This window comes from Leucoraja erinacea, chromosome 8, assembly GCF_028641065.1.
Source record: "Leucoraja erinacea ecotype New England chromosome 8, Leri_hhj_1, whole genome shotgun sequence".
Lineage (NCBI taxonomy): Eukaryota > Metazoa > Chordata > Chondrichthyes > Rajiformes > Rajidae > Leucoraja > Leucoraja erinaceus.
In genome coordinates, this window is record NC_073384.1 from 31,882,070 (window position 1) to 31,906,139 (window position 24,070).

The window sequence follows — 24,070 nt, forward strand, 5'->3', positions numbered from 1 at the left end:
GTTTGTGGTTTATATCAACGATTTGGACAAGAATGGAGAAGGCATGATTAGTAAGTTTGCAGATTACATTATTGGGCGACATCGTAGATTGCTAAAATTAGAGCTGGAGTTTAATGCAAATAAGTGCGAGTTGTTGCATTTTGAGAAGTCAACGAGGGCAGGACCTTCACAGTGAATGGCTGGGCTCTGGAGAGTGTTGTAGAGTAGAGGGATCTAGGAGCGCAGGTCTGCAGTTCCTTTAAAGTGGCACCGTAGGTGGTCATGAACATTCTCACTTCATTGCCTCACATCAATCAAGATATTGAGTATAGAAGTTGGATTGTTATGTTACAGATGTACAAGATGTTGGTGAGGTTGCATTTGGAATATTGTGTTCAGTTCTGATCACATACTGGCGACACCCTGGCGACATGTCATGGGGTGAAGCCTGTATGGTCGTGAGTAGGCGCCCAAAGAGTCGTACTTTGTGCTGGTCGCCGCTGGATTTTCAACTATTTGAAAATTTTCGCCGACCTGCAACGACCTATGACGGGTGCTGGCAGTCGCCGAAAAAGTCACGTAAGTGGGACAGGCCCATAAGTCAGTGGATCGACTTTTATTAAACCGATTACCTTGAACATTTCCTCTGTATTACTGTCTTCACTTGCATGTGTTGCAGCTGCCCCCCATACAACTGATCTTACCTGAATGGATTCCACTGTCCTGAATGCTAATTCTATTACTTTGACAATTTTTGTACACTTTCAAAGGTCAAATTAACTCTGACACTAATCATCTCAATTAGCTACCACCATCAATTCAACACACTTACTTATCCCTTAACATCTCATAGTGTGTGTTGCCTAATTAAAATCTTGCAATGGAGATCCTTTTTCCCTGTGGCTATCAAACTGTACAACTCCTCCCACCTGTCATGGAGTAGACTGACTCCCCCAACTTTGCACATCCCTCATCCTGGACTTTTCCCACTCGATAATTTAATTTCATGTTTGTGCAATATTACATATGTGCTGTGCAATAACTGGTCACTTAAATGTCCTTATTATTATTATAAAGCACATGACACTTTCAATGCCTTGTAACTGTATCTTTTGACTGGTGGCTGACCAATTTCCCGCCAGGATAAATAAAGTTGTATCGTAACGGACTTCCTCATCACAGCTACATGTTAAAATGTCAAAATTGGCTTTCTTTGAGTTTAACAGGTTATTCACTAAACAATATGCAAGTGCTCCCACAACATTGATTCTGATTTTTTTTTAATTGCATTGTCATCATCTATGTCATTTCTAGGAGAGAAATAGAGCAATATTTCACAACTTTCCACCCGTCTGTGTTTGAAAGTCATTGATTGATTCAAGAAGGAAACATGCTCTTCCACCCACTGAGCCCATGTCAAACATCAAGCACACATTTTTATACTAATCTCACACTAATCCCATTATATTCTACTCACTTTGTTATCAACTCTCCCCAGATTCTACCAGTCATCTTCACAAAGGGCAAAATAGAACGTGATGTAGGATCTCAGAAGGTCAGGCAGCATCTGTGCAGGAAATGGACAGACAAAGCTTCGGGTCGGGCTTCTTCAGAAACCTGCTTTTATACTAAGGGCAATTGAGGCCAATTTACATGTCTTTGGGATGTGGGAGAAAACTAGAGCACCTGAAGGACCCACACTCTCAAAGAGAACGTGCAAACTCCACACAGACACCACTGGAAGTCAAGATCACACCACAGTTGAAAAAAAAACAACATTGGTGCATTTTTAAACTCTGCGAGAAGCACCCCTCATGTTTCTGCACTAGGTAGTAATATTCATACTCGGCAGTGTATTACTACTTACTGAGATTGCTGGGGCATCATTATGGATGGTTTCTGCTTGACGCTCAAGGATAAGTGGCCCATTGAGTTGATCTTTGAGGGAAGTTGCACCACTCTCTGCTGAGGGACTTGTTGTGGAAGAGACTGGACATGTGTCAGGGTGTCTTGGTTGCTCGTGGAATGTGTGCTAGTTGATGCCTCCTCGCATGTTTTACCCTTGGTTCCTGGCTTACACACACAGAGCTGGGGCCGCAGACACATTCCTCCATTCTGGCACTGAGGAGAGCAATTTGCTGCAAGAGAAAGAACACATTGATATTTAGTTTTACTGATTGGAGAATCTATACATAACTATCTCTCATCTTGTTATCTACTTGTTTGTGTTGTTTTTACATTTGTGCAAAAACGGTAGATGATAGCGCTACAATTTTTCTCCACCTTACTCACCATTCTCCTGTGCTGTAAGTGCAATAAGTTTTGTTCCGATCGGTGGTATATTTTAAAAGTTATTAAGGTTTAAAAATATTTTAATACAGCGCATGCGCAGATTGGTCTACTCTCCTGTCTGTCATCACCGGGACAGCGCCGTCCCTTCCTGCACCCTTGCCGCACTGATTGGCCATGAACGCTATCAGTCACCGGCAGCGCCTGGCGCGGCCTCTGCGACCGTAACTGCAAGTGCTCCGATGCATGCTGCGACTGCGGCCTCCGCGACCGTAGCTGCTGTGCTGCGGGGCCTCTGCGACAATAGCTGATGCTCCCTGGGTGCTGCACCAAGGATCAGTGGGCCTGGGTGCTGAGCCTGGCTCTGGGGGCACCGACGGAGAAGGGAGAGGAGGGGCACCTCGAGAAGGGAGAGGAGAGGCAGGACCTCGAGAGTGGGGGAGGTGAGGGAGTGAGAGGGGGGAGGGAGGGAGTGGGGGAAAGGTGGGGAAGAGGGAGAAGTGGAAGAGAAGAGTGGATGGGGTAAAGTGGTGAAGATGAAGAGTGAGACTGGGGGATTGAGGGAGAGGGGGTAGGGGTGGAGATGGGGAGGGTGGGTGAGGAGATGGGATGGGGAATAGAGGGAGGAGAGGGCAGAGAGGGGAGAGGAGTTATGGAGGGAGGGAGGGAGTGACAGGGTCGGGGAAAGGAGAGGTGAGGGAGGGATTGGGGATGGTTGGAGGAGAGAGGAAAGAAGAGGGAAGAGGTGAGGAGGGAGAGTGGATGAGGAGGGGGAATAGAGGGAGAGGAGGGGGAGTGGGAGGAAGGGAGTGGGAAATAAAGGGAGAGGAAGGCAATGGGGGGTGTGGAAGGATAATGGGGGGGGGGGGAGGGGGAGGTAAGGAGTGGGGAGGTGGAAGATAGAGGGATAGGAGAGATGAGGGAGGGATTGGAGGTGGGGAGGAGGAGAGGGGAAAGAAGTGGGAGGGTAAAGTGGAGGGAGAGAGAGTGCTGGGGATGAGGGGAAATGAGCCACGCCTGCGCAGTTGGGGGCTATGGGGACTGGTGGAATATTGCATTGGGGGAATGGGTTGCATTGGGGGACCAGGCCTCCCGTGTGATAGGGACCCAACGGGTCCCACTTAAAGCCCTGTCCCACTGTACGAGTTCATTCAAAGAGTTCTCCCAAGTTTGCCCTGATTCGAACTCGGAGATTTACGGTAATGGCCGTTCACTCGGTACTCTCGTGGACATTTTTCAACATGTTGAAAAATCTTCACAAGTCTTCCAGAGCTTACCACGTTTCCCGAGTACCTGCCGTTAGCGTTACGCGTAGAGACGTCCCCGAGCGCCGACGTACCTGCCATGTTAATTCTATGTACTTACCACGAGTTTGATTTTTTTTAACTCGGGAGAGCACTTGAATGAACTCATACAGTGGGACAGGGCCATTAGTCTAGATATAATAAAAATCAACAGGAAGCAAACTTGGTGAATTGCTTTAGAAATATAGGAAGAACTGTATCCCTACCCCCTACTCGATGTCTTCTTTACAAGGCTGTCAGATTTTACCTTCCTAAACCTTACTTGCTTAGTTTTTTTGTTTTTTTTTAATATTTTAGTTTTATTAGAAGTACCGTAAATTACAGTAATACATCACATATACATTTGTTGCACCACTTCGTTTTTCGAGCTTTAAAAAAAGGTAGAAATAAAAGAAGTAAGGAAAGTGAGCAAGAATCGTGAAGGTGCAGGAAAGTGTTGAGAGAAGAAAGCCCCTTAAGGAAGAAGTTAGAGAAGGAAGTAAAGAAAGAAAATAGACCCTAGAAAGGAATGAAAAAAAAGGAAAAACAATCGCTCTATTATAACACAAAACTCCGCAAAAAAGGATATACCAACCGTGTTTTTTTTTTTTTTTAATTTTATACCTCCCGTTACCAGATTCTGGTACCATTTATATTTTAAATTACTATTGCACCTTATACTTGTAATAGTTCCATAAATGCAGACCACGTCTTTTGGAAGTGGTCTGCTTTGCCTGCTAAGAGGAGTCTCATCTCTTCCAGGTGTAGTGTTTCAAACATGTTTGAAATCTACATTTTTATTGTTGGTATTGGAGCTTTTTTCCAAAATTTGAGTATAAGCTTTTTTCCCCATTATTAGCCCATAATTAAGTAAGTTCTTTTGAAACGCATTTAATTCGGGGTTACCTTCCGATATTCCAAAAATGATCCATTCTGCTTTTGGTACAAGTTTTATTTTAATTAATTTTGTGAAGATTTCAAATATTTTGTTCCAGAATTTTTGGATTTTTATACAAAAAACAAAAGAGTGCGATATGGTAGCTTCTTGTGACTTAGTTACTCTTGTTGGCCTAATTTATACCCTCTCGTTTCACCAGTCACCTGGTCAGGCTTGTTTTCCAATACAAGGTCCAATATGGTTCCTCTTTGACTCCAATTATTTAAAAAAAAACCTTCATGGATACACCAAACAAATTCTGCCCCATCTAAGCCCTCCTGCATTAAAGTAGTCCCAGTCATTTTGGAGAGGCTCCTTACATTTCATCTAATTAACTAACATTTCATCTAACTAACAAAGTCATTTGGGTCATTGAAAACAATTACATTCTACAATTTACCATTTAATATATATGCAGTTTACCAATTGCCTCATGATAAGTTAATCATATTCACATGACCTTTCAAATATATATAAAAGCAATCAGTTATTCTAAATTTACCCTTGGTAGAAATGACCTTTACTCTAGGGAATAAACCTTGTAGATGACCAGCCCATCCCACACACCCAGATTATGTTAACAGTCCAAGTGGAATCTAATCACTACTGAAGAAGGCTCCAGTCAGAAGGAAATGTGTTGTTTACTGTGGCATTCTGCCTTAATGATCTTGGATATATTCCAATCCTGAATGGGCCCGTTCCCAGGGATATCAATCCAACAAATCTCAAAATGCCACAGGAATTCTCCACCAATTTGCTGGTAACTTGTGTTAAACGTAAAATGCCAATTTATGTGACTGTCCAAACACTAGGACTGTCACACTACAAAGTGCGTAGCTAAAGGTTTCCCCCTGTCCTTGCCTTCATTCAAACCAAGCCAGTGCACAAAGTAGAAAATATAAATCAATTTTTCAATTTGCCTCTGTCATGCTAAATTCATATCTATGAAAGTCCTATTTAAAATAGATTATCCAGAAGTCAGTGCAGAATAATGTCAATCAGGTTGCTGCCAATGACAAGATGTGCTTGGTCACCGTGGGGAGTCCAACCCCTCTCACCTGCTGTTGCTTCCAAGGTGGAGTATGTCGAAGACCGGGGGAAGAAGGTGGACATGGCAGTGGTGGGGGGAGAGAGGCAAGGAAATATGACAACTGGACGGAGCAACAAGAGAAGCAGGTGGCGGTGATGGAGCGTGGAGCGGACAAAGCCACCGCCGACAGCAGCAGGTGAGAGGGGAGGAAGCCCCATGGTGAGAAAGTGCTGTCCCCAAGGGCTACAATGTGAGCCGCAAGAACAGACATGTCACCGGACCATGCGGTAGGTAAAGAAGGCATCGCTGATACACCTTGCGAGCCGGGAGTGGGTCATAGAGTCATACAGTGATACAGCGTGGAAATAGGCCCTTCGGCCCAACTTGCCCACACTGCTGAACATGTCCCAGCCACACTAGTCCTCCATGCTTGCGTTTGGCCCATATCCCTCCAAACATGTCCTATCCATGTACTTGTCCAACTGTTTCTTAAACGTTGTTATAGTACCTTCCTCAACTACCTCCCCTGGCAGCTTGTTCCATATACCCACCACCCTTTGTTTGAAAAAGGGTGTGAAGCTGAGGCTATAAACAGCCAGGGAGACGATGGGAGCCAGGGATGGGTTGCAAGGTCATTCCATTCACATTCAGCTTACATTTCATATTAGTTTAATGTACGTTTCTGGCACTCCATGGTGCTTTAGAGACACAGTAGGGGTGTCATTAGTCATGGCTAGGGATTTATTATCATTTCTTTATCACGTGGCCTTTATTAGTCCCGAGAAACAGATAATCCAGCAAAAGCTCTGCAACCGAGATGCTGGAACATTGGTGTTCAACCTGTATTCAATGAGAGGACAGTTGGGGTCCTTGGACAGAGTCGAGGGTGGAGGCATAGGGGCAGGTGTTGCTTCTCCTGTGGGTGCAGGGGAAAGTACCTGGGGTGGGTGTGGTTTTAGTGGGAAGGGACGAATTAACCAGGGAGTTGTTGAAGGATCCGCAGAGACTGTTCTCTCCGTAACTCCCTGGTTAACTCATCCCTTCCCATCCAAACCACCCATTCTCAACTTCTCTTATAGCTCAGGCCCTCAAGTCCTGGCAACATCCTCGTCATTTTTTTCAGCATCCTTTCCAACTTAACAACATCCTTCCTAACCAAAACTGAACACACTACGCCAAATGAGGCCTCACCAATGTCTTGTACAACTGTACCAAAACATCCCAACTTCCATACTCAAGACCCTGACTGATAAAGACCAATGTACTAAAAGTCTTCTGGCCCAACCTGTCTATCGGTGACACCATTTTTAAGTAACTATGGAACGCGGAAACAGACTCTTCCTATTGAAATCCAATCCTAGATCCCTCTGCTCTTCCATTCGTCCTGCCCCTGATTTGACTGCCAAAACAGCAACACCTCACACTTGTATGCATTAAACGCCATTAACTGTTAAAGAAAACTTTAAAACACAACAGAAAGATCGAGCAAGACAATCAAGTCTTTATTTAAGAGTGCCAAATACAGTGATCACTGGGAGCAAACTAGGAGATTGCTCAACGAACAGATTCATCTGCTCATACAGAATTTTCCTTTGATGTTTTGTTTATTGCAGGGCATTTTAGAACTTTTCCTTCTTCCAAATGGTCTTATAACAAATATACATCATGCACCTCTGACAGACAGAGCAGAGTAATTACAACCCATTACAGATAAGCAATGTCCTGTTACCCATTCGACCTAATTTTATTGTTTTACGATTGCCATTTGTCCTTTGGCGACAGAGAACAGAATCTGACTAAAGTACTGCATGTGGACAAAAATGCTGGAGAAACTCAGCGGGTGAGGCAGCATCTATGGAGCGAAGGAATAGGTGACATTTCGGGTCGAGACCCTTCTTCAGACTGATGTGGGGGTGGGGGGGGGGGAGGGTTGCGGAACATGAAGAAAGGAAGAGGCGGAGACAGTGGGCTGTGGGAGAGCTGGGAAGGGGAGGGGAAAGAGGGAGAAAGCAAGGACTACCTGAAATTGGAGAAGTCAATGTTCATACTGCTGGGGTGGAAACTACCCAAGTGAAATAGGAGATGCTGCTCCTCCAATTTGCGGTGGGACTCACTCTGGCCATGGAGGAGACCCAGGACGGAAAGGTCAGATTTGGAATGGGAAGTTGAAGTGCTGAGCCACCGGGAGATCAGGTTGGTTATTGCAAACTGAGTGGAGGTGTTGGGCAAAGCGATCTCCAAGCAGCTGACACCTAGAACAGCAGATGCAATAGATGAGGTTGGAGGAGGTGCAAGTGAACCTCTGCCGCTGGAACGACTGCTTAGGTCCTTGGATGGAGTTGAGAGGGGAGGTAAAGCGACAAGTGTAGCATTTCCTGCGGTTGCGAGGGAAAGTACCAGGGGAGGGGATGATTTGGGTGGGAAGGGACGAATTGACCAGGGAGTTAAGGAGGGAGCGGTCTCTGCGGAAAGCCAAAAGGGGAGAAGATGGGAAGATGTGGCCAGTGGTGGGATCCCTTTGGAGGTGGCGAAAATGTCAGAGGATTATCTATTGTATGTGACAGCTGGAAGGTGAGGACAAGGGGGACTCTGACCTTGTTACGAGTGGAGGGGGATGGGGAGTGAGAGCAGAGCTACGGGATATAGAAGAGACTCTGGTGAGAGCCTCATCTATAGTCGAAGAGGGGAACCCACGTTCCCTAAAGAGTGACAGGACTTTAGGAAACGGGGGTTGCAGACTGCAGTGTCAGTTACATGTGCTCAGTTTCAACCTTCTTTAAAGCACATAATTAGTGTAACACATGAAGAGGACTTTAAGCACTCTACCTATCCGTATTCCTTGCTGTCTTCTTGAAGCTTTGCAATTTATCTTTGACATAACCACTTGCCAGCTAATGAAGATCCTGCTCTAATTTTGCATAACCACGTTTTCGATCTACAATACCACCCACTTTAATGTCATCTGCAAACTTATTAATCATACACTGTACATTCTCATCCAAACCATTGATATAAACCACAAACAGCAATGGTCCGAGCACTGATCCCCAAGACATACCACTTGTCACTGGCCTCCAGTTTGAAAAACAACCTTCCACCATCACCCTCTGCTTCCTTCCAAGAAGACAATTTTCTATCCAGTCAGCTAGCTCTCCCTACATTAGGCGGTCAAAAAGGTTATTAGCCAAATGCTTGACTCCAGTTTACATCCCACCACATGCAGACATGATGCTTGCACTGGATGAACTACACACCACCACCTATAGCCTTGAAACAAAATATCCCAAGGCCTTGTACATCATAGCCAAGGACCTCAACTGAGGCCAACATCCAGAGTGTGTCACCAAATTACTACCAACACATCTCCTATCCCAACAGTGGCTCAAACACCTTCAACCATTTGGGGCGGCACAGTGGTGCAGGGGTAATGCTGCCTTACTGTGCCAGAGACCCAGGTTTGCACATTCTCCCTGTGACCACGTGGGTTTTCTACAGGTGCTCCGGTATCCTCCCACACTCCAAAGATGTACAGGTTTGTAGATTAATTGGCTTCAGTAAAATTGTAAATTGCCCCGTGTGTAGGATAGTGCTCGTGCACTGCAGTCATGGGGCGGCACGGATTCACTGGGCCGAATGTCCTGTTTCTCTAAAGTCTAAAGGCCATCCATCCATAATCACACAAAATTTGACTGGTGCATAAAGAGATACTTAATCTCACGATCAAGAAAGACAGTTTCAAATGCTGTCTGACAGGAAGGAACAAATAGGAAGAAGGAGAATTTTACAACTTGGGGTCGTGGCAAACGAAGACACAACAACTGACAGTGAACAAAAACGTATTACATATATGTGAGTAGGAATTAATAAAACTTTGAAATTTGTGCTTTGAAATCTAAAAATTGCTTTCATCCCAAACCGAGAATTTAATCCAAGCATCAGATTCTTTGTTAGAAACCAATTCAAACTTTTTAATAAAAAGCCAAATTCAACATTACACTTACCTTCACTCAATTCAGTAATTAATGCAAATACAACAGTTCAAAGATTATCCTGCAAGTCATCTCACAGTATACTTTATTCCACTAATTTGGATCTTAATGGTTCTAAACAATTTATGTTGGCATAAGCAAAGAGTCAGTAAGTACAGAGTTTCAGTTTTATATTTCAATGGGATAATATAAACAAATATTTTACAAATTACATCATTTTAGCATTGTGTGGAAAGAAACTGCTGATGCTGGTATATACTGAAGATAGACACAAAGTGCTGGAGCAACTCCACAGGTAGTTTAGTTTTAGTTTAGTTTAGACAGATACAGCGTGGAAACAGGCCCTTCGGCCCACCAAACAGTCCGCACCAACCAGCGATCCCGCACATTAACACTATCCTACTACTAGGGACAATTTACACTGATACCAAGCCAATTAACCTACAAAACTGCACGTCTTTGGAGTGTGGGAGGAAACCGAAGATCTTGGAGAAAACCCACGCGGTCACGGGGAGAGCGTACAAACGTCATACAGACAGCACCCATAGTCAGGATCAAACCCGGGTCTCTGGCGCTGCAAACGCTGGAAAGCAGCAACTCTACCGCTGCGCCACCATACAACGGTAAGGCAGCATTTCTGGAGAAACGGATGTTTTGGATTAGGACGAGAAGGGTCAGATAATAATATGATCTTGTATGATAGCGAGTAAAATTCAAAGGAATAATCGATAAATGACTTTGAATGATGCTCTTTCAAGTATCATGTTAGTAGGATTTCTCAAGTTAGGGTTTGGTTAAAAAAAGAAATCTGAAATAAATACCCAGCAGATTCAATATGTATAACGGAGTTTTAGTTCTGATTTATGTTTGCATTTCTAACTCTATCAGAATAGCTTTAATTTTAGTACAACTCTAGAATTAATATTCCTCGTATGTTGCAAAACATACTTGGCAAATAAAATCTGATTCTGATCTTTTTCCAATTGCCCTATTATGGTCCCAACCCACTTCTCAGCACTGCAATGAGATTTTAGCAGAGAATATAACATTATTATATTTTATTTTTTACAAACAGTTGCTTATGGATTCATTTTTTTCTTTAAGTGATTTGTATTTAAATATCCGCAAGGTAGAGGTACACATTCTTTCAGAGAAGTTCCATCGTTTGAATGAAATGTTAAAATGAGATATGACCCTCCCTCACCAGTAGAAATAAAAACTGATATCTCAGTGCGCTGTCAATATACAGATCTGTCCCAGTGTCCCTGAAAACAGATGATCTACACTCTACTGTCTGTGGCAGTTGTTGCACATAAAGCGAGTGAATTATTTCATTGGCTATTAAATACTTTGTGAATTCATCATGATTCCAAAGGTCTTCTTGCTGTTCTCTCTGTAAATTTATATCAAGAATAAAAACCCTTCACTGCTTACAGGTACCTGTACCTCCACAAGCAACGCTGGGGGTTCTTTCACAACAAGGACAGCACTGGTTCATAAAGGCAGCTCATCAGGAAGGCATAAAGGAGTGATGATAAATTCTGCCGCTGCTAGCCATGTCCCAAAAGGATACAGAAAACAAAGTCTGATGGACGTGAATCTTGGTGAAATAAGGTAACACTTCAATAAGTATCAAAAGAATGAAGTAATGTGGTGGCACGGAGTGTGTTTATTTGATGCAAGGAGTATTGTGGAGAAGGCAAATGAGCATAGAGACATGATCAGTATTTGGGACTGTGATGTTGTGACCTTTGCAGAAATGTTGTTGCCAGAGGGACATGACTGGCAGCTCAATGTTCCAGGGTTTCAATGTTTCAGACATGATTCAGAGGGAGGCAAAAGGGGTGCAGGAGTTGTGCTGCTAATCAGGGAGATTGAAATGGCGGCACTCAAGAGAAGAAGTACTGGAAGGTTTATCTGTTGAGGAGATATGGGTAGAGCTTGGAAGTAAGAAAAGGTGCATTCTAATTGGATTGTACTATAGGCACCCCAATAGCAAGCGGGAGATAGAGGAATAGATATGTAGACAGATTACTGAAAGATGTCAATGCAATAGAGTTGTTGTAATGGGTGACATTCACTTCAGTAATATTGACTGGGACTTGCTCAGAGCCAAAGACTTAGGAAGGGCAAAATTTGTGAGGTATATCTGGGAGGGTTTCTTGAAACAGTAATAGTCCAAGCCGAAAGGGGAACATACAGGACCTAATGTTGGGAATTGGGCCTGGCCAGATGACTGGTGTTTCAGTGGAAGAGCATTTTGGGGATAGTGATCACAACTCTAAGTTTTAAGATTGTTTTGAATAGGGTGAAAGGTAGCCCTTGCAGGAAAATACCAAATTGGCTTAAGGAATAAGGCAAACAAAAACTTTATTAGGCAGAAGCTCAGGAGGGTACATTGGGAACATTTGTTATTGGGCAAGTCTGCATCCAATTTGTGAGAGTCATGTAAGGACCTAGTAATCAAAATTCAGAACCAGCAGGTTCCAGTATGGTCAAAAAGAAAAAGGCAAAGCTCATAGAAGGTTTAAGAGGATTAAATCAAACAGGAATAAAAAAGGAAAGAAGAACTCAGGTGGGCCAAAAGGGACCACAAAAGAGTTTTGGAAAGTCAAATTTTTTAAACTCCCAAAGCTTTTTATACCTATATATTAATTCAAGAGGATAACCAGGGAGAAGGTAAGACCGCTCATTGATCAAGAAGAAAACTTCTGCTTGGAGTCTGGAGACATAAGCGAGGTATTAACAGAGTGCTTTGCATCTGTTGTCACCTACGAGAAGGACATGGAGGATAGTGAGATGTGTATAGAGATTGTGTGAAGATATTAATAAGCATGGGCAGTTTGAGATTAAGAAGAAGGTGGTATTGGGGCTCTTGAGGAGCAAGCGTGAGGTGCTGCACTTTGGGAGGTCAAATGTAAAGAGAAAATATACTATTAATGGTATGGTCCTTAACAGCCCGAGTCTGCAGAGGGATCCTGAACTGAACTTGGTAACGCAAGTAGATAGAGTGATGAAGAAGACATGGTATGTTTGCTTTGAGTATAAGAATCAGAAAATCATGATGCATGTTTATACGACTTTGGTTCGGCACATTTGGAGTATTGTGTGCAGTTCTGGTCATCCCATTACAGAAAAGATGTGGAGGCTTTGGAAAGGGTGCAGAGGACATTTGCCAGAATTATGCATAGATTAGGGGGTATTAGATACAGGGAGAGTTTGGGCACATTTGGATTTTTTTTTTTTGGAACGCTAGAGGTTGTGGGGAGATTTGATAGAAGTATATAAAATTATGAGGCACCAAGATAGGGTAGACAGTCGGACCCTTTTTCCCCCCAGGGTAAAAATGTCCAACATTAAAGGCATAGCTGCAGTGCCCTCCATAATGTTTGGGACAATAACCCATCATTTATTTATTCTGTACTCCCTCTTTGTACTCCACATATTGTGATTTTATTAAAGGCCATTTTGTAATAGAAAAAAAACATAGTCTCATGTGGTTTAATTTTGTGCAAAAAAACGGGAAAGCATATTGTCCGATTTTATTCAAAGGAAGGTAGGCATGCAGGTTTTTGTTTCACCAAAAGGATTGAATAGGAGCAGGGACAGCTGTGGGTTTATACATAGTCCCCCCCCCCCTCCCCCCCACTTCAAGGCACCATAACTGTTTGGGACACATGGTTTATTCTCTACAGGCATAAAATTTTTTTCACACAGTAATTGCTCAGGTGTTGAGTTTAATTGCCACCTTGTGGCTAATGCAGGGGGTAAGAGAAGCTCTCTGAGCACCTAGTCTTTCACTCCTGCAGTCTTTCCCCCCCCCCCCCCCCCCCACTCACCTTTTTGGAAACTTTTGTATTGCTCAGTGAGTTATCAATGCAGGTATAAGAACTCAACCTAGTTTTACCCATGAAAAAATCAAAGAAGCCACTATGAGACTGAGAAACAAGAATAAAACTGTTAGAGACATCAGCCAGACCTTAGGCTTACCAAAGTCAATTGTTTGGAACATCATTAAGAAGAAAGAGAGCACTCATGAGCTTACTAATCGCAAAGGGACTGGCAGGCCAAGGAAGACCTCCACAGCTGATGAGAGAAGAATTCTCACTATAATAAAGAAAAATCCCCAAAAACCTGTCCGACAGATCAGAAACACTCTTCAGGAGTCAGGTGTGGATTAGTCAAAGACTAATGTCTGCAGAAGACTTCATGAACAGAAATACAAAGGCTACACTGCAACATCCAAACCACTGGTTAGCTACAAAAATAGGATGGCCAGGTTAGTTTGGCAAGAAGTACTTAAAAGAGCAACCACTGTTCTGGAAAAAGGTCTTGTGGACAGATGAGATGAAGATTAATTCATATCAGAGTGATGGCAAGAGCAAAGTTTGGAGGAGAGAAGGAACTGCCCAAGATCCAAAGCATCTGTGAAACACGGTGGTGGGAGCGTTATGGCCTGGGCATGTATGGCTGCTGAAGGTACTGGCTCACTTATCGTCATTGATGAAACAACTGCTGATGGTTGTAGCATAATGTATTCTGAAGAGTATGGACACATCCCATCTGCTCAAGTTCAAACAAATACCTCAAAACACATTGGCCGGCAGTTCATTCTACAACAAGCCAATGATTCCAAACATACTGCTAAAGCAACAAAAGAGTTTCTCAAAGCTAAAAAATGGTCAATTCTTGAGTGGCCAAGTCAATCATCGGATCTGAACCCAATTGAACATGCCTTTTATATGCTGAAGAGAAAACTAAAGAGGACTAGCCCTCAAAACAAGCATAAGCTAAAGATGGCCGCAATACAAGCCTGGCAGAGCATCACCAGAGGAGACACCCAGCAACTGGTGATGTCCATGAATCGCAGACTCCAAGCAGTCATTGCATGCAAAGGATATGCAACAAAATACTAAACATGACTGCTTTCATTTACATGACATTGCTGTGTCCCAAACATTATAGTGCCCTGAAATGAGGGGGAGGGGAGGGGGGGGTTAAACTATGTATAAACACTGCTGTAACTTCAACATGGTGAAACCAAAATGTATAAAAATGACCTTTATTAAATCTGACAATGTGCACTTTAACTACGTGTGATTTTTTTCTATTACAAATCTCAAATTGTGGATTCCAGAGGCAAATAAATAAATAAATGATGGGTCTTTGTCCCAAACATTATGGAGGGCTCTGTATAAGATGAGAAGGGGACAAGTTTAAAGGGGATGTGGAAGGCATTTATTTTTAAAACAGAGAGTAGTGGGGGCCTAGAACACATTGCCAGAGGTGATGGCGGAGGCAGATATGATGGTGGCACAAGACGCTTTTAGAAAACAAACGGAATTGCAGGGAATTGAGGGATATGGATCATGTAGAGGAAGATAAAATCAGTTTAACATAGCATTATGTTCAGCACAAACATTGTAGGCTGTTCTATGTTCTGCATATGCCTGGAAGGTGCTGCCAGGGTTGGTAGAGGCAGATTAAATAGAGGCATTTAAGAAGCCTTTGGATAGGCATATGGATATTCAGGGAATTAAGGGGTGTGGATTATGTGCAGGTAGATAAGTGATGGTCCTTGACATATTGATCGGCATATATGTAGGCTGAAGGACTGTAATTGTGCTGTATATACTGTTCTATGGTCTAGAGAAGTAATATACCAGTGTTGGTTCATCATTTGTCTTATTTAAGTAACCAATTGCCACCATCCGTAATTTAGTAGATTTGTGATGTAACTTTAGAGCTACAAAATAGACAGAAAAGGGTGATGTCACTCATAAAATATGCAGTTAATTTAACCTAATGTAAAACAATCCTGAGGTTCTGCACATTCAGTCTCTGTTTCAGCCAATCTAAACTGTTTTGAACAGTTAACATCCAAATTAGGCAAAATATGTGAAGTTTTGGATGCAATGACTCCACTGTGCCCAAGCCGAAAATCCCACGTCTCAGTAAACAATTATTGAAAACTAATTTTGAGTCCACTTTAAATTGATGTATAAACTAGTTTGGGATGTTGTGGCTGATTTTAAACCAAGTCACATTTGCAGGGATCTGAAGGCAAAAATATGTAACTTTTCAATATTTGACACAAGGAATACTGCCTTCTTTACCTATACTGTCTTAGCTCAGGGCCATTTAGACATACCCGTTATAGTGGGCAAACTTAATGCTCTGGAAGAATTTCGAACTCATTCCTTCACGACTGACACATCGTCATTAAGTGAGTAGCGAATCGAAAATGCAGGAGCATGGTTTATCTTCCTGCATAATCCCAAACCACTCACTAAGAATGCCTCCTAGTGGTAAACTCAAGTTAAATTTACCTCTACAACATGCTCAAGTAAAAAAAAGTTCTGATTATATCCTGTATAAAGTACCAAGACATCAGGTTTTCAACTAGTAATCTTTTTTTATTAAATATGTTTTTCTCTATGTAACTGGTCAGTTTAATGGTGTGCTTTCTATATTACAGCAGTAAAAATAATTTTTAGAAATGCAGCGAGCCAACACTTAAATGGTTCTTCATGGTGATTCATCTATTTTTCAAATGGAAAAATATTCTGCATAAATAAAACAAAATTCAGAGACCTGCTGTAATACTAGAATTACATGAGAGCATTCTCAGCCAAAACAAATTTCACTACTTTCCCCATGACACCACCATCTATATCTCAGTTTCACTAGCAAGCTGCAATGTTGACTGAAGTCAATGGGCCCTAAATTCAAGTGCACATGATAGACTGCTTGAGAAGAGGCCCAACTGATTCTGATTGTGCTGTTGGACCCATGTTGAATACTGTGCTCATGTGCACGTATACACACCAAGAGCCAGTGAGGGACAGAAACAGAGAAAAAACAGCAATGACAAAGATGAATGGCAGTACAGCCAAGAAGACATAGAGAATACAGGGAGAGCTTACAAATACTTTGTCATTCAGAATATCTTGCAGTAGTTTGTATACAGCGAGATAACTGAAATACAGTCATTGCTCTTATGTGTGGAAGCTAACAATTTTACACCAATATCCTCAAATCCTCTATGCGTAACCATTAACACAGCTTTTATTTTTAAACTGCACATTGTACACTTCTTTGTTATTTGCTCTTAATTTACAATAAAATCACAAGCCTCAAATGCAGGGAAATGCACTGGGATATAGTTCACCTCCAACAATAAACCAGCCTTCAATGTTTTGATGGAAGATTCACAGGGAATGCATCCCAGTTTTCCAAAATGCATTCCCATCGAGTGGAAGTCAACATCATCGCCAAGCACCACAAACCCTTCCCATCATTATAGGACTGGATTGTCTATGCACTGTTGATTGCAAACATGGTGACTACCAAGATCAGCTATCAGTTAATAGGTGATTCGTTGTAAATATCAGTATTTATCAAGCTCCGTTGTGGCACGAGTTGGCCATCCATAGCAAAAAAAAAGATTGCTCCAGTGATCTCCAGAAAAGGAAAGGGAAATTTCAGCTCTTAAGACAAAACAGCTACTAAAATAGTTATGGCTTTATTCTTCTGGCTGAGGATGTGACAGAAATTATCAATGGGCTCACTTATCCTGGCCAGCGATTCATTTCAAGGGTTTATGGATAGTGTTTGTTGGTGCTTACATCAATACATGGAACTGCAATCCCTGCAAGTGATGCTCTTCACATCCATGAAGGATAAACTCACAGCAGCTGCCGTCACAGCTGTCACCCACCTGCATCCAAAACCCCTTTCCCAGAAAACACATGATTCAGACACCGAGGCTAAACCCAATCTTTCCCACCCAAGCCCACAGGGTATTTCCAGCCATAAATTGTAGTGAATTACATAATATAATTAAATAATGCCATAATATCACAATGAACTGTCAGGTCCCAAACTGCAGGGAGAACCTTAACGAATCGTACAGATTTGCAAGCTGTAACTCGCACCTCGAGGCTCACACAGTAAGCAAAGGAACTAATGCTTCCAGTGTTTAGGTTATGGTACATCCTATAAGGAGATGAAATGTGTTACTACAATAATGATGGGAAACAAGGAGTCTGGATACGACTCCTCTATGTTACAGTTTGGGAGTGATATTGATAAAGACAATGAGAGTCGTACTGTGTTATAAACAGATATGTGGAGTCTGGGAGTTATGTTAATACAGGTGTTCCCACTTTATGGCTACTTGGGTAATGGAAATTTGTCCTTATGGAATTCACAAATCATTCCCCAAAAATTGGATATACAGAATAAAATTCACCCTCAGAATTTATGCAAAAAAAAGTGAACGAATGCACAAAGTGCATTTTTTTCAATTCTCGTTTCATGACCCATGCACAGGTGACACAGTGTTGTGTTACAGAGTGTTACAATGCAGACTGTTTCCAAGGAAAATAGTTTGCCTCCAACATGGGTGATCACCTGTAAAGATAATGAAAGAGTTTGGGTCTGCATGTGTTTCAAAAGATGAAGTAGAGCCTTTGTTTGACAATGATGGGGAGATAGATTCTGGAAATGATCCATTCGCAGCTTGTTTGTGTCACATTTCATAGTATAGTCAGCATCTGACTGTGACACTATGGAGTCTCGGTCTGAGAGTGACAGTGCCAATATCAAGTCAGGATCTGACAATGTTATGGATGGAGATATGGTATATGTTCATGACAGTGTTACTGATGGAGATATGAAGACCGGGTCTGATGGTGTTAGATTTGGAAATAAGGAATCTGAAAGCATTACAAACATGGAACGCAGACTGAGTATTTTGGGCAGCATATACGTTGTGTGTCTTACACGGTTTCATACTGAGGTCTGGAGATGACATTGTTACAAATGGAGAATGGTTGTGACATTGTACTGACACAGATAATGAATGTGAGTGTGACAGTGTGGTAGATGGAGACATGGAATCTGGGTCTGATAGTGTTGCAGACGGTGACATGGAGTCTGGTACTGACTCTGTCACAGACAGAGACACACAATCTGTGGCTGTCTGTTACAGGCAAACATCTGGAGTCTTTGCCAGACAGCATTACAGGTGAAGATATGACATTAGGTTGTGGAATCTGGGTTCAATAGTGTTAAAGACAGAGATACAGAGTCTGCTCTGACAGCATCACAAATGGACATGTGGAGCCTAGTTGTGAGTGTTCCAGGCAGATAGATGGTCAGGCTGCATGCCTTGATCTGGGTTTGACTTTGTTAGAGACAGAGATATATGGGTCCGGATGTATCACAGGTGGAGATATAAAGTCCGAGTTTGGTTTTGGCTGTTTTATGGACAGACACTTGGAATCTGGGTCTGGTTGTGATGGACAGAATATGGAGTCTGGACTTGTTTTTTGGGGGTTTTTTTGCAGATGGAAGTATGGAATCTGCCCAGGCAGTGTCACAGATGTGACGACACCCAGAATGGAATGCGAGTCAACTTCCCTGCAGTGGTAATGGAACGACTGCATAGCTTGTTTTCTCAAACACATTCAGATGATATTGTTTAAAAGTTCAAAATAAATCACCACCTACCAAGAAGTCAATAAGTATCGAAACGGTAACTTACGTTTGGTGCATCTTTGGGAGCCGGGAACTTGAGCCCACCCATGACAGCACTGGCCACCGCAAACATTAACTCTGCAAATCACAATGTGACAAATTAATTAGAAGAACGAGATATTGACTAATAGAACATTTATTTTACAGTTATCTGTCTGCCAATAAAACTTTCCTGTAAAAGAAAAATCTCCTTTGAAGTCAAACCAGGGCAAGACCTACACAGTAAATTGGAAAGTCCAACCAGGGAGAATCTACACAGTGAATGGCAGGGCTCTTGGGGGTTGTAGAGCAGATAAATCTTGAAATGCAGCTTATCAAACTATACATAGTACAAAGATGTTGTAAAGCTGGAAATGGTGCAGAAAATATTTACAAGGATGTTGCCAGGACTTGAGGGCCTGAGCTATATAGGGATGTCGACCAGGCTAGGACTTTATTCCTTGGAGCTCAGCAGGATAAAGGGTGATCTTATAGAGGTATACGATATCATGAGGAATAGTCAAGGGCCTGTCCCACTTAGGCAGCTTGTTTTGCTAGAGCAGGCGACTGTCATAGTCTTGTTGAATCCCCGAAAAGTGAATGTGTAGAAGACACCCTACCCACTACCCAATAGTGGGGACTGAAGACGATCACCTTCGACTTACAGACGACTACACCCACGATCACAGAAAGCAAGCTACGACTCTATAGTCATAAGATCATCTAAAAAAATGAAGTTAGATTTTTCAAACGTGTTCTTTTAAATTCAGAGTATTGCTTGTTTCAGTGTTAGGTTTATCGAAATGTAAAAAAATGTTCTTTTAAATTCAGTGTTTTGCTTGTTTTAGTGTTAGATTTATCGAGATGTATAAAAATTGCACGATGACCGCGCACTGGAATGACAGCGCGTCACGTACTGCTATTTACATACCTTTTTTTCCCGCAATGAGCCAATGACAATGCGATTAACTAAGACTACCTACGATAACAAGGCGACCCCACTACAACTAGACCTACAACTACAAAAGTATCAATTTTCTCCATGGCGACCAATTTTTGGCCACAGAAAATATTTCACATGTTGAAATATTTTCGGCGACCATACTGAGACCACGACTAGTTCCCAGAATGTGGGAACTCCTCCAGACCATGAAGGAGATCATGTGGTGATCTTGTGGCGAGCGCAGAGTCTCCTAAACTCGCCAAAGAAGTCACCTAAGTGGGCCAACCTCTATAGGGTAAATGCAGAGACTGTTACCCAGAGTAGGGTAATCGAAAACCAAAGGGCATGGGTTTAAGGTGAGGGGAGGAAATATCTAATAGAAACCCGAAGGGCAACTATGTATGGAATGAGTTGCCGGAGGAGATAGTTGACTTATCACAACATTTAAGAAACATTTAGACAGGTACATGGGTAAAATTAGTTTGAATGGATATGGGCCAAACACAAGCAGATGGAATGAAGATGGGATAGGATTAGTCACTGTGGGCAAGTGGGCCAAAGGGCCTGTTTCCACGCTGCATAACTCAATGTCTCCCTGTTAGTTCAATGCATGCACCTGACAACTGATTGTTGTAGGTCTTTAAAAAGAGAGACATGAAATCAAATATCCTTCCAATTAATAAACCTTCAAATGCATCCAAGTGCTGAGCAATCTTCTGCATCAACAAGAAATTACTTTCCCGTTTAAGTGAGTTGGTGATGGCAAGCATCCCAAAAGTGAAAGAAATACTGTATTTCTTGAGGTAGTTGTACAAACTCATTCCGTTTTCGGAGGTGCATCCCCCCCCGCCGGAGAACGGAAACCTCGAGTCCAACTTCTCAGCAGCTGGAACTATCAAGCAAAAAAATCGCAATGCAAAAGTTATTTGGATCAGCTTCAAGGACACAATCCCTTGCGTCAGGATTCTGAACATCCAAGACGCCGGGTCAAGACTGTCGATTACAAACAAAAGTCCAACATTTCGACAGCAAGACCCTTCAATTTAAGATTACCAACTGAAAAGACCTCGGGGATTAGGATCTCCTCGAGTCATGATTCTCAATTACAAATTCTAGGGTCATGGTGTTTCTTCCATAAATGTATCCCACCTTTATACAACTTGCCGAGTTCCTTGCCAATCACAATAATAACAATTTAACTACATCGGTTGCGAGGTGCACGCTATATCGTCTTTGAAAATGATCCCATTATTGCAATGTTTCTGTAGAGCACGTGAACAGGCGTTTTCCCCATTCATAGTTGAGCTCCGTGCCGCTACTGTGCGCACCTACTTAAAAAGTTGCGGCTACATGTTGCATGTCGCAGGAAGTGAGCAACCTGGGACTCGGCGGAAAACTCGGAATCCCACTTGTGAGAAATCAAATTTTCCCTGAAGCTGGTTTCTCTAATTATAATCAGTGCCTTGCCACTTATCCCGAAGGACACTTTCGCCCAGGACAACTGACGATGGGTTAAGGACATCATATTCATCATTAGGAAGGCCATTATCAGCGGGATGTTCCGGGTACAGAATTAATAGGCGAAGCCGAGCGAGAAGGAAATAGTTTGGCTACGAGACAATTCTCCGGCCACATGTCAAAGGTGAACACTAATGATACTGTCGAGATCTTACCCGTTAAGCTGTTGTTTTTGGTAGTGCATTGGATGCCTGATGGGCTGTTGTTGAGGAGACTTGGAGTGGTGCTGCTGGTAGAATTGGTGGGAGTGATAGTGGGCGAGGAGCTGTTGCTGCTGCTGGAAATGCGGGCTCGCCTTGCCCATTCGCCGGGTTCTGACCTGAGGCGAAGTCCTGTAGCTGGTCTTCACCTGCAGCACAGGAGCCGAGCCCTGGCTCCTCACGGTGTACGAGGAGGAGGAGGAGGAAGAGCTGTGCCTGGTGCCGAAGGAAGAGACGCTGGTCCGCCCGATGCTGCTGCCGCTGGCCCCGCCGCCCAGCGGAGCTTTGGCCGGGTGAAGCACATACGTGATCCTCCTCAATGTCCTCTTGTCACCCCAGGCATGGTGCGGTTCGAATACAGACACCAGCCACAGTAACACACTGTACCTCATCCACTCCATGTCGATGTCGGGGAGGGGGGAGGTTGGCTTTAAATCTCCACTCCGCTCAGAATTATTTCTGTGCTCCCTTTGAACACACTGCGCTGCTCCCCTCGTTCGGCAGAATGCGAAGACGTCTTGTTATAAATATATTATTTTTTCTATATATAAAATATAAAACACTGGCTGCCAATAGTCTCCAGGAAAAGATAACTTTACAATTCTTTAAAAAAAAACTAAAGCTCAGAGAGTGCAAATAAATAAATAAGAGAGAGACGCACAGCAGCAGATGTCAGATGGTATCGCGATGGTTGTAGAGTATTTTAGTTTGAACAGATTGAAAGTATTTAAAAAGTTTTTTTAAGAAAAGAGGGAGGGGGTTGGAGTCACAGTTTCGCCGTCCAATCTCGGGCAGACATGACGTCAAGCACAAAGAGGGTTTGGGACTGGAAGTGCCCTTTTCCGCAGAGTTGCCGACAGGAAAACAGGCTCGCTGCTAGAGGCAGGGTTGCACTTTCAGCTTTGGTTTCAGCAGCGAAGGGAAGGGGGTGCGTGCCCACAGGAGGGGTGTGGTCTCGGGAGGGAACGAGGTGCGGGCTCAAGGGAGGGAATGGGGCGGCTGGCTGAGGGGGGTGCGGGCTCAAAGAGAGTGGAGGGGGTGCGGGCCCAGAGGAGGGGAGTGCCGGCTCAGAGGAGGGAAGGGAGTGCCGGCTCCCCGCAGCCGCCGAGGTCGGTGCGCCTTTCACACAAAGGTACATCATTGCGGAAATAAAGAACTGCAGATGTTGATTTACACAGAATTCTTGAGTATGGTCATGTAGGATCTCTAGAGAACATGGATAGGTGACCCTTCTAGAGGCGGATTGTAGGGGGGTGGGGGATAATGTTGGTTTCTACTATTTCTCCCTTCCCCTGCATTCCATCCTCTTGCTTCACAATCTGCAACCCTTATCCTGTCTCAACTTGGCTTCTGCTTTTATATCAGATCTTTGTTCCAACCGTATGCCTGTCAAAACCCCCCCTCGCCTATGTCTACCTAGTACTTGCACGCTTTGCCTTGCCTTGCCTCCCCTGTCGCATAGCTTTCCGCCCCCCTAAACAATCATTCTTAAGAAGGGTCTCGACCCCCAAACGTCATCCATTCCTTCTATCTAGAGATGCCGCCTGTCCCGCTGAGTTACTCTAGCAGTTTGTCTGTCCTTGCCCGAACGTCGCCTATCCACCTTCTCCAGAAGTGTTGCCTGGCCCTGACCCACTCAGTTATTCCAGCACTTTGTGTCCCTTTTTATACCATCATCTTCCAGCCATGCCTTCACGCAGGCGAGAAACATCAGCGACAATCGAAAACAAATAACCTGCACTACTTGGCTCAATTGAATGCACATTCCTGAAAGGCCGGTGCGAAGTAACTCATGCGGTAAAGTGCGCGCAATCGTATCTTGCAAAATGTCCCCTTTGCACTTTCGACCGCTTTATTTAAACTGCATGTAATGTGGATGCGAGTCTTTCCCCTACAACTAAACGAAGTCACTGTATCCTGTAACATTGCGTTATGGAATGAATCGTAATTTGCGCGATGTAAATTGCAATAATTAAATCCAAATCCCACGCAAAATTAACAATTGGAAAGCAAACACTTTACAAATCGCAGCTTGTTTTCAGTAGTTTTGAAACTCCGCTCGCACACATACAAGCACACTATCAAATTCCGAACAGCTGCCAAGAGTTAGGAGTGCATTGTGTCGGGCTATTAGAGCTGTCTGATGCGGTACGCAACGTGAATGCAAGATTCAATGGAATTCCCAAATGGTAAAGGAAGGGACTGAACTTTGTCCAACCCAGATAGAGGGAGGAGGGGGAGACACTGAGCTACTGTGGTATTCATTTCAACTTGTGAGGCAGGGAAGCATTCGAGCGGGACAAGACAACACCGAGTTGTGTGCAGCTCCTGGACGTTCATTCAAGGGAGACCTGCCTCCCTGAGCACGGGGCTGTTTAAA

At 43.3% G+C, this 24,070-nt stretch overlaps 1 protein-coding gene across 5 annotated transcripts in view; it reads right to left on the reverse strand.

The window, feature by feature from the left end:
* The window catches only part of ltbp1 (latent transforming growth factor beta binding protein 1), a 295,601-nt gene extending 272,993 nt beyond the window's left edge, over window positions 1-22,608 (reverse strand). For 2 of the 5 annotated variants that reach the window (XR_008723852.1, XM_055639325.1), the window contains exons 1-3: window positions 21,646-22,608; window positions 19,058-19,128; window positions 1,847-2,117 (exon numbers count right to left, since the gene is read on the reverse strand). Coding sequence is in view for 4 of the 5 variants with exons in the window: in XM_055639325.1 (XP_055495300.1) it covers window positions 1,847-2,117; window positions 19,058-19,128; window positions 21,646-22,091 (788 nt within the window). In the remaining variant the exon portion in view is untranslated. The remainder of the gene's footprint in view (window positions 1-1,846; window positions 2,118-19,057; window positions 19,129-21,645) is intronic. The other 3 variants (XM_055639326.1, XM_055639327.1, XM_055639329.1) reach the window with 3 other exon arrangements.
* Window positions 22,609-24,070: the final 1,462 nt, after the last annotated feature.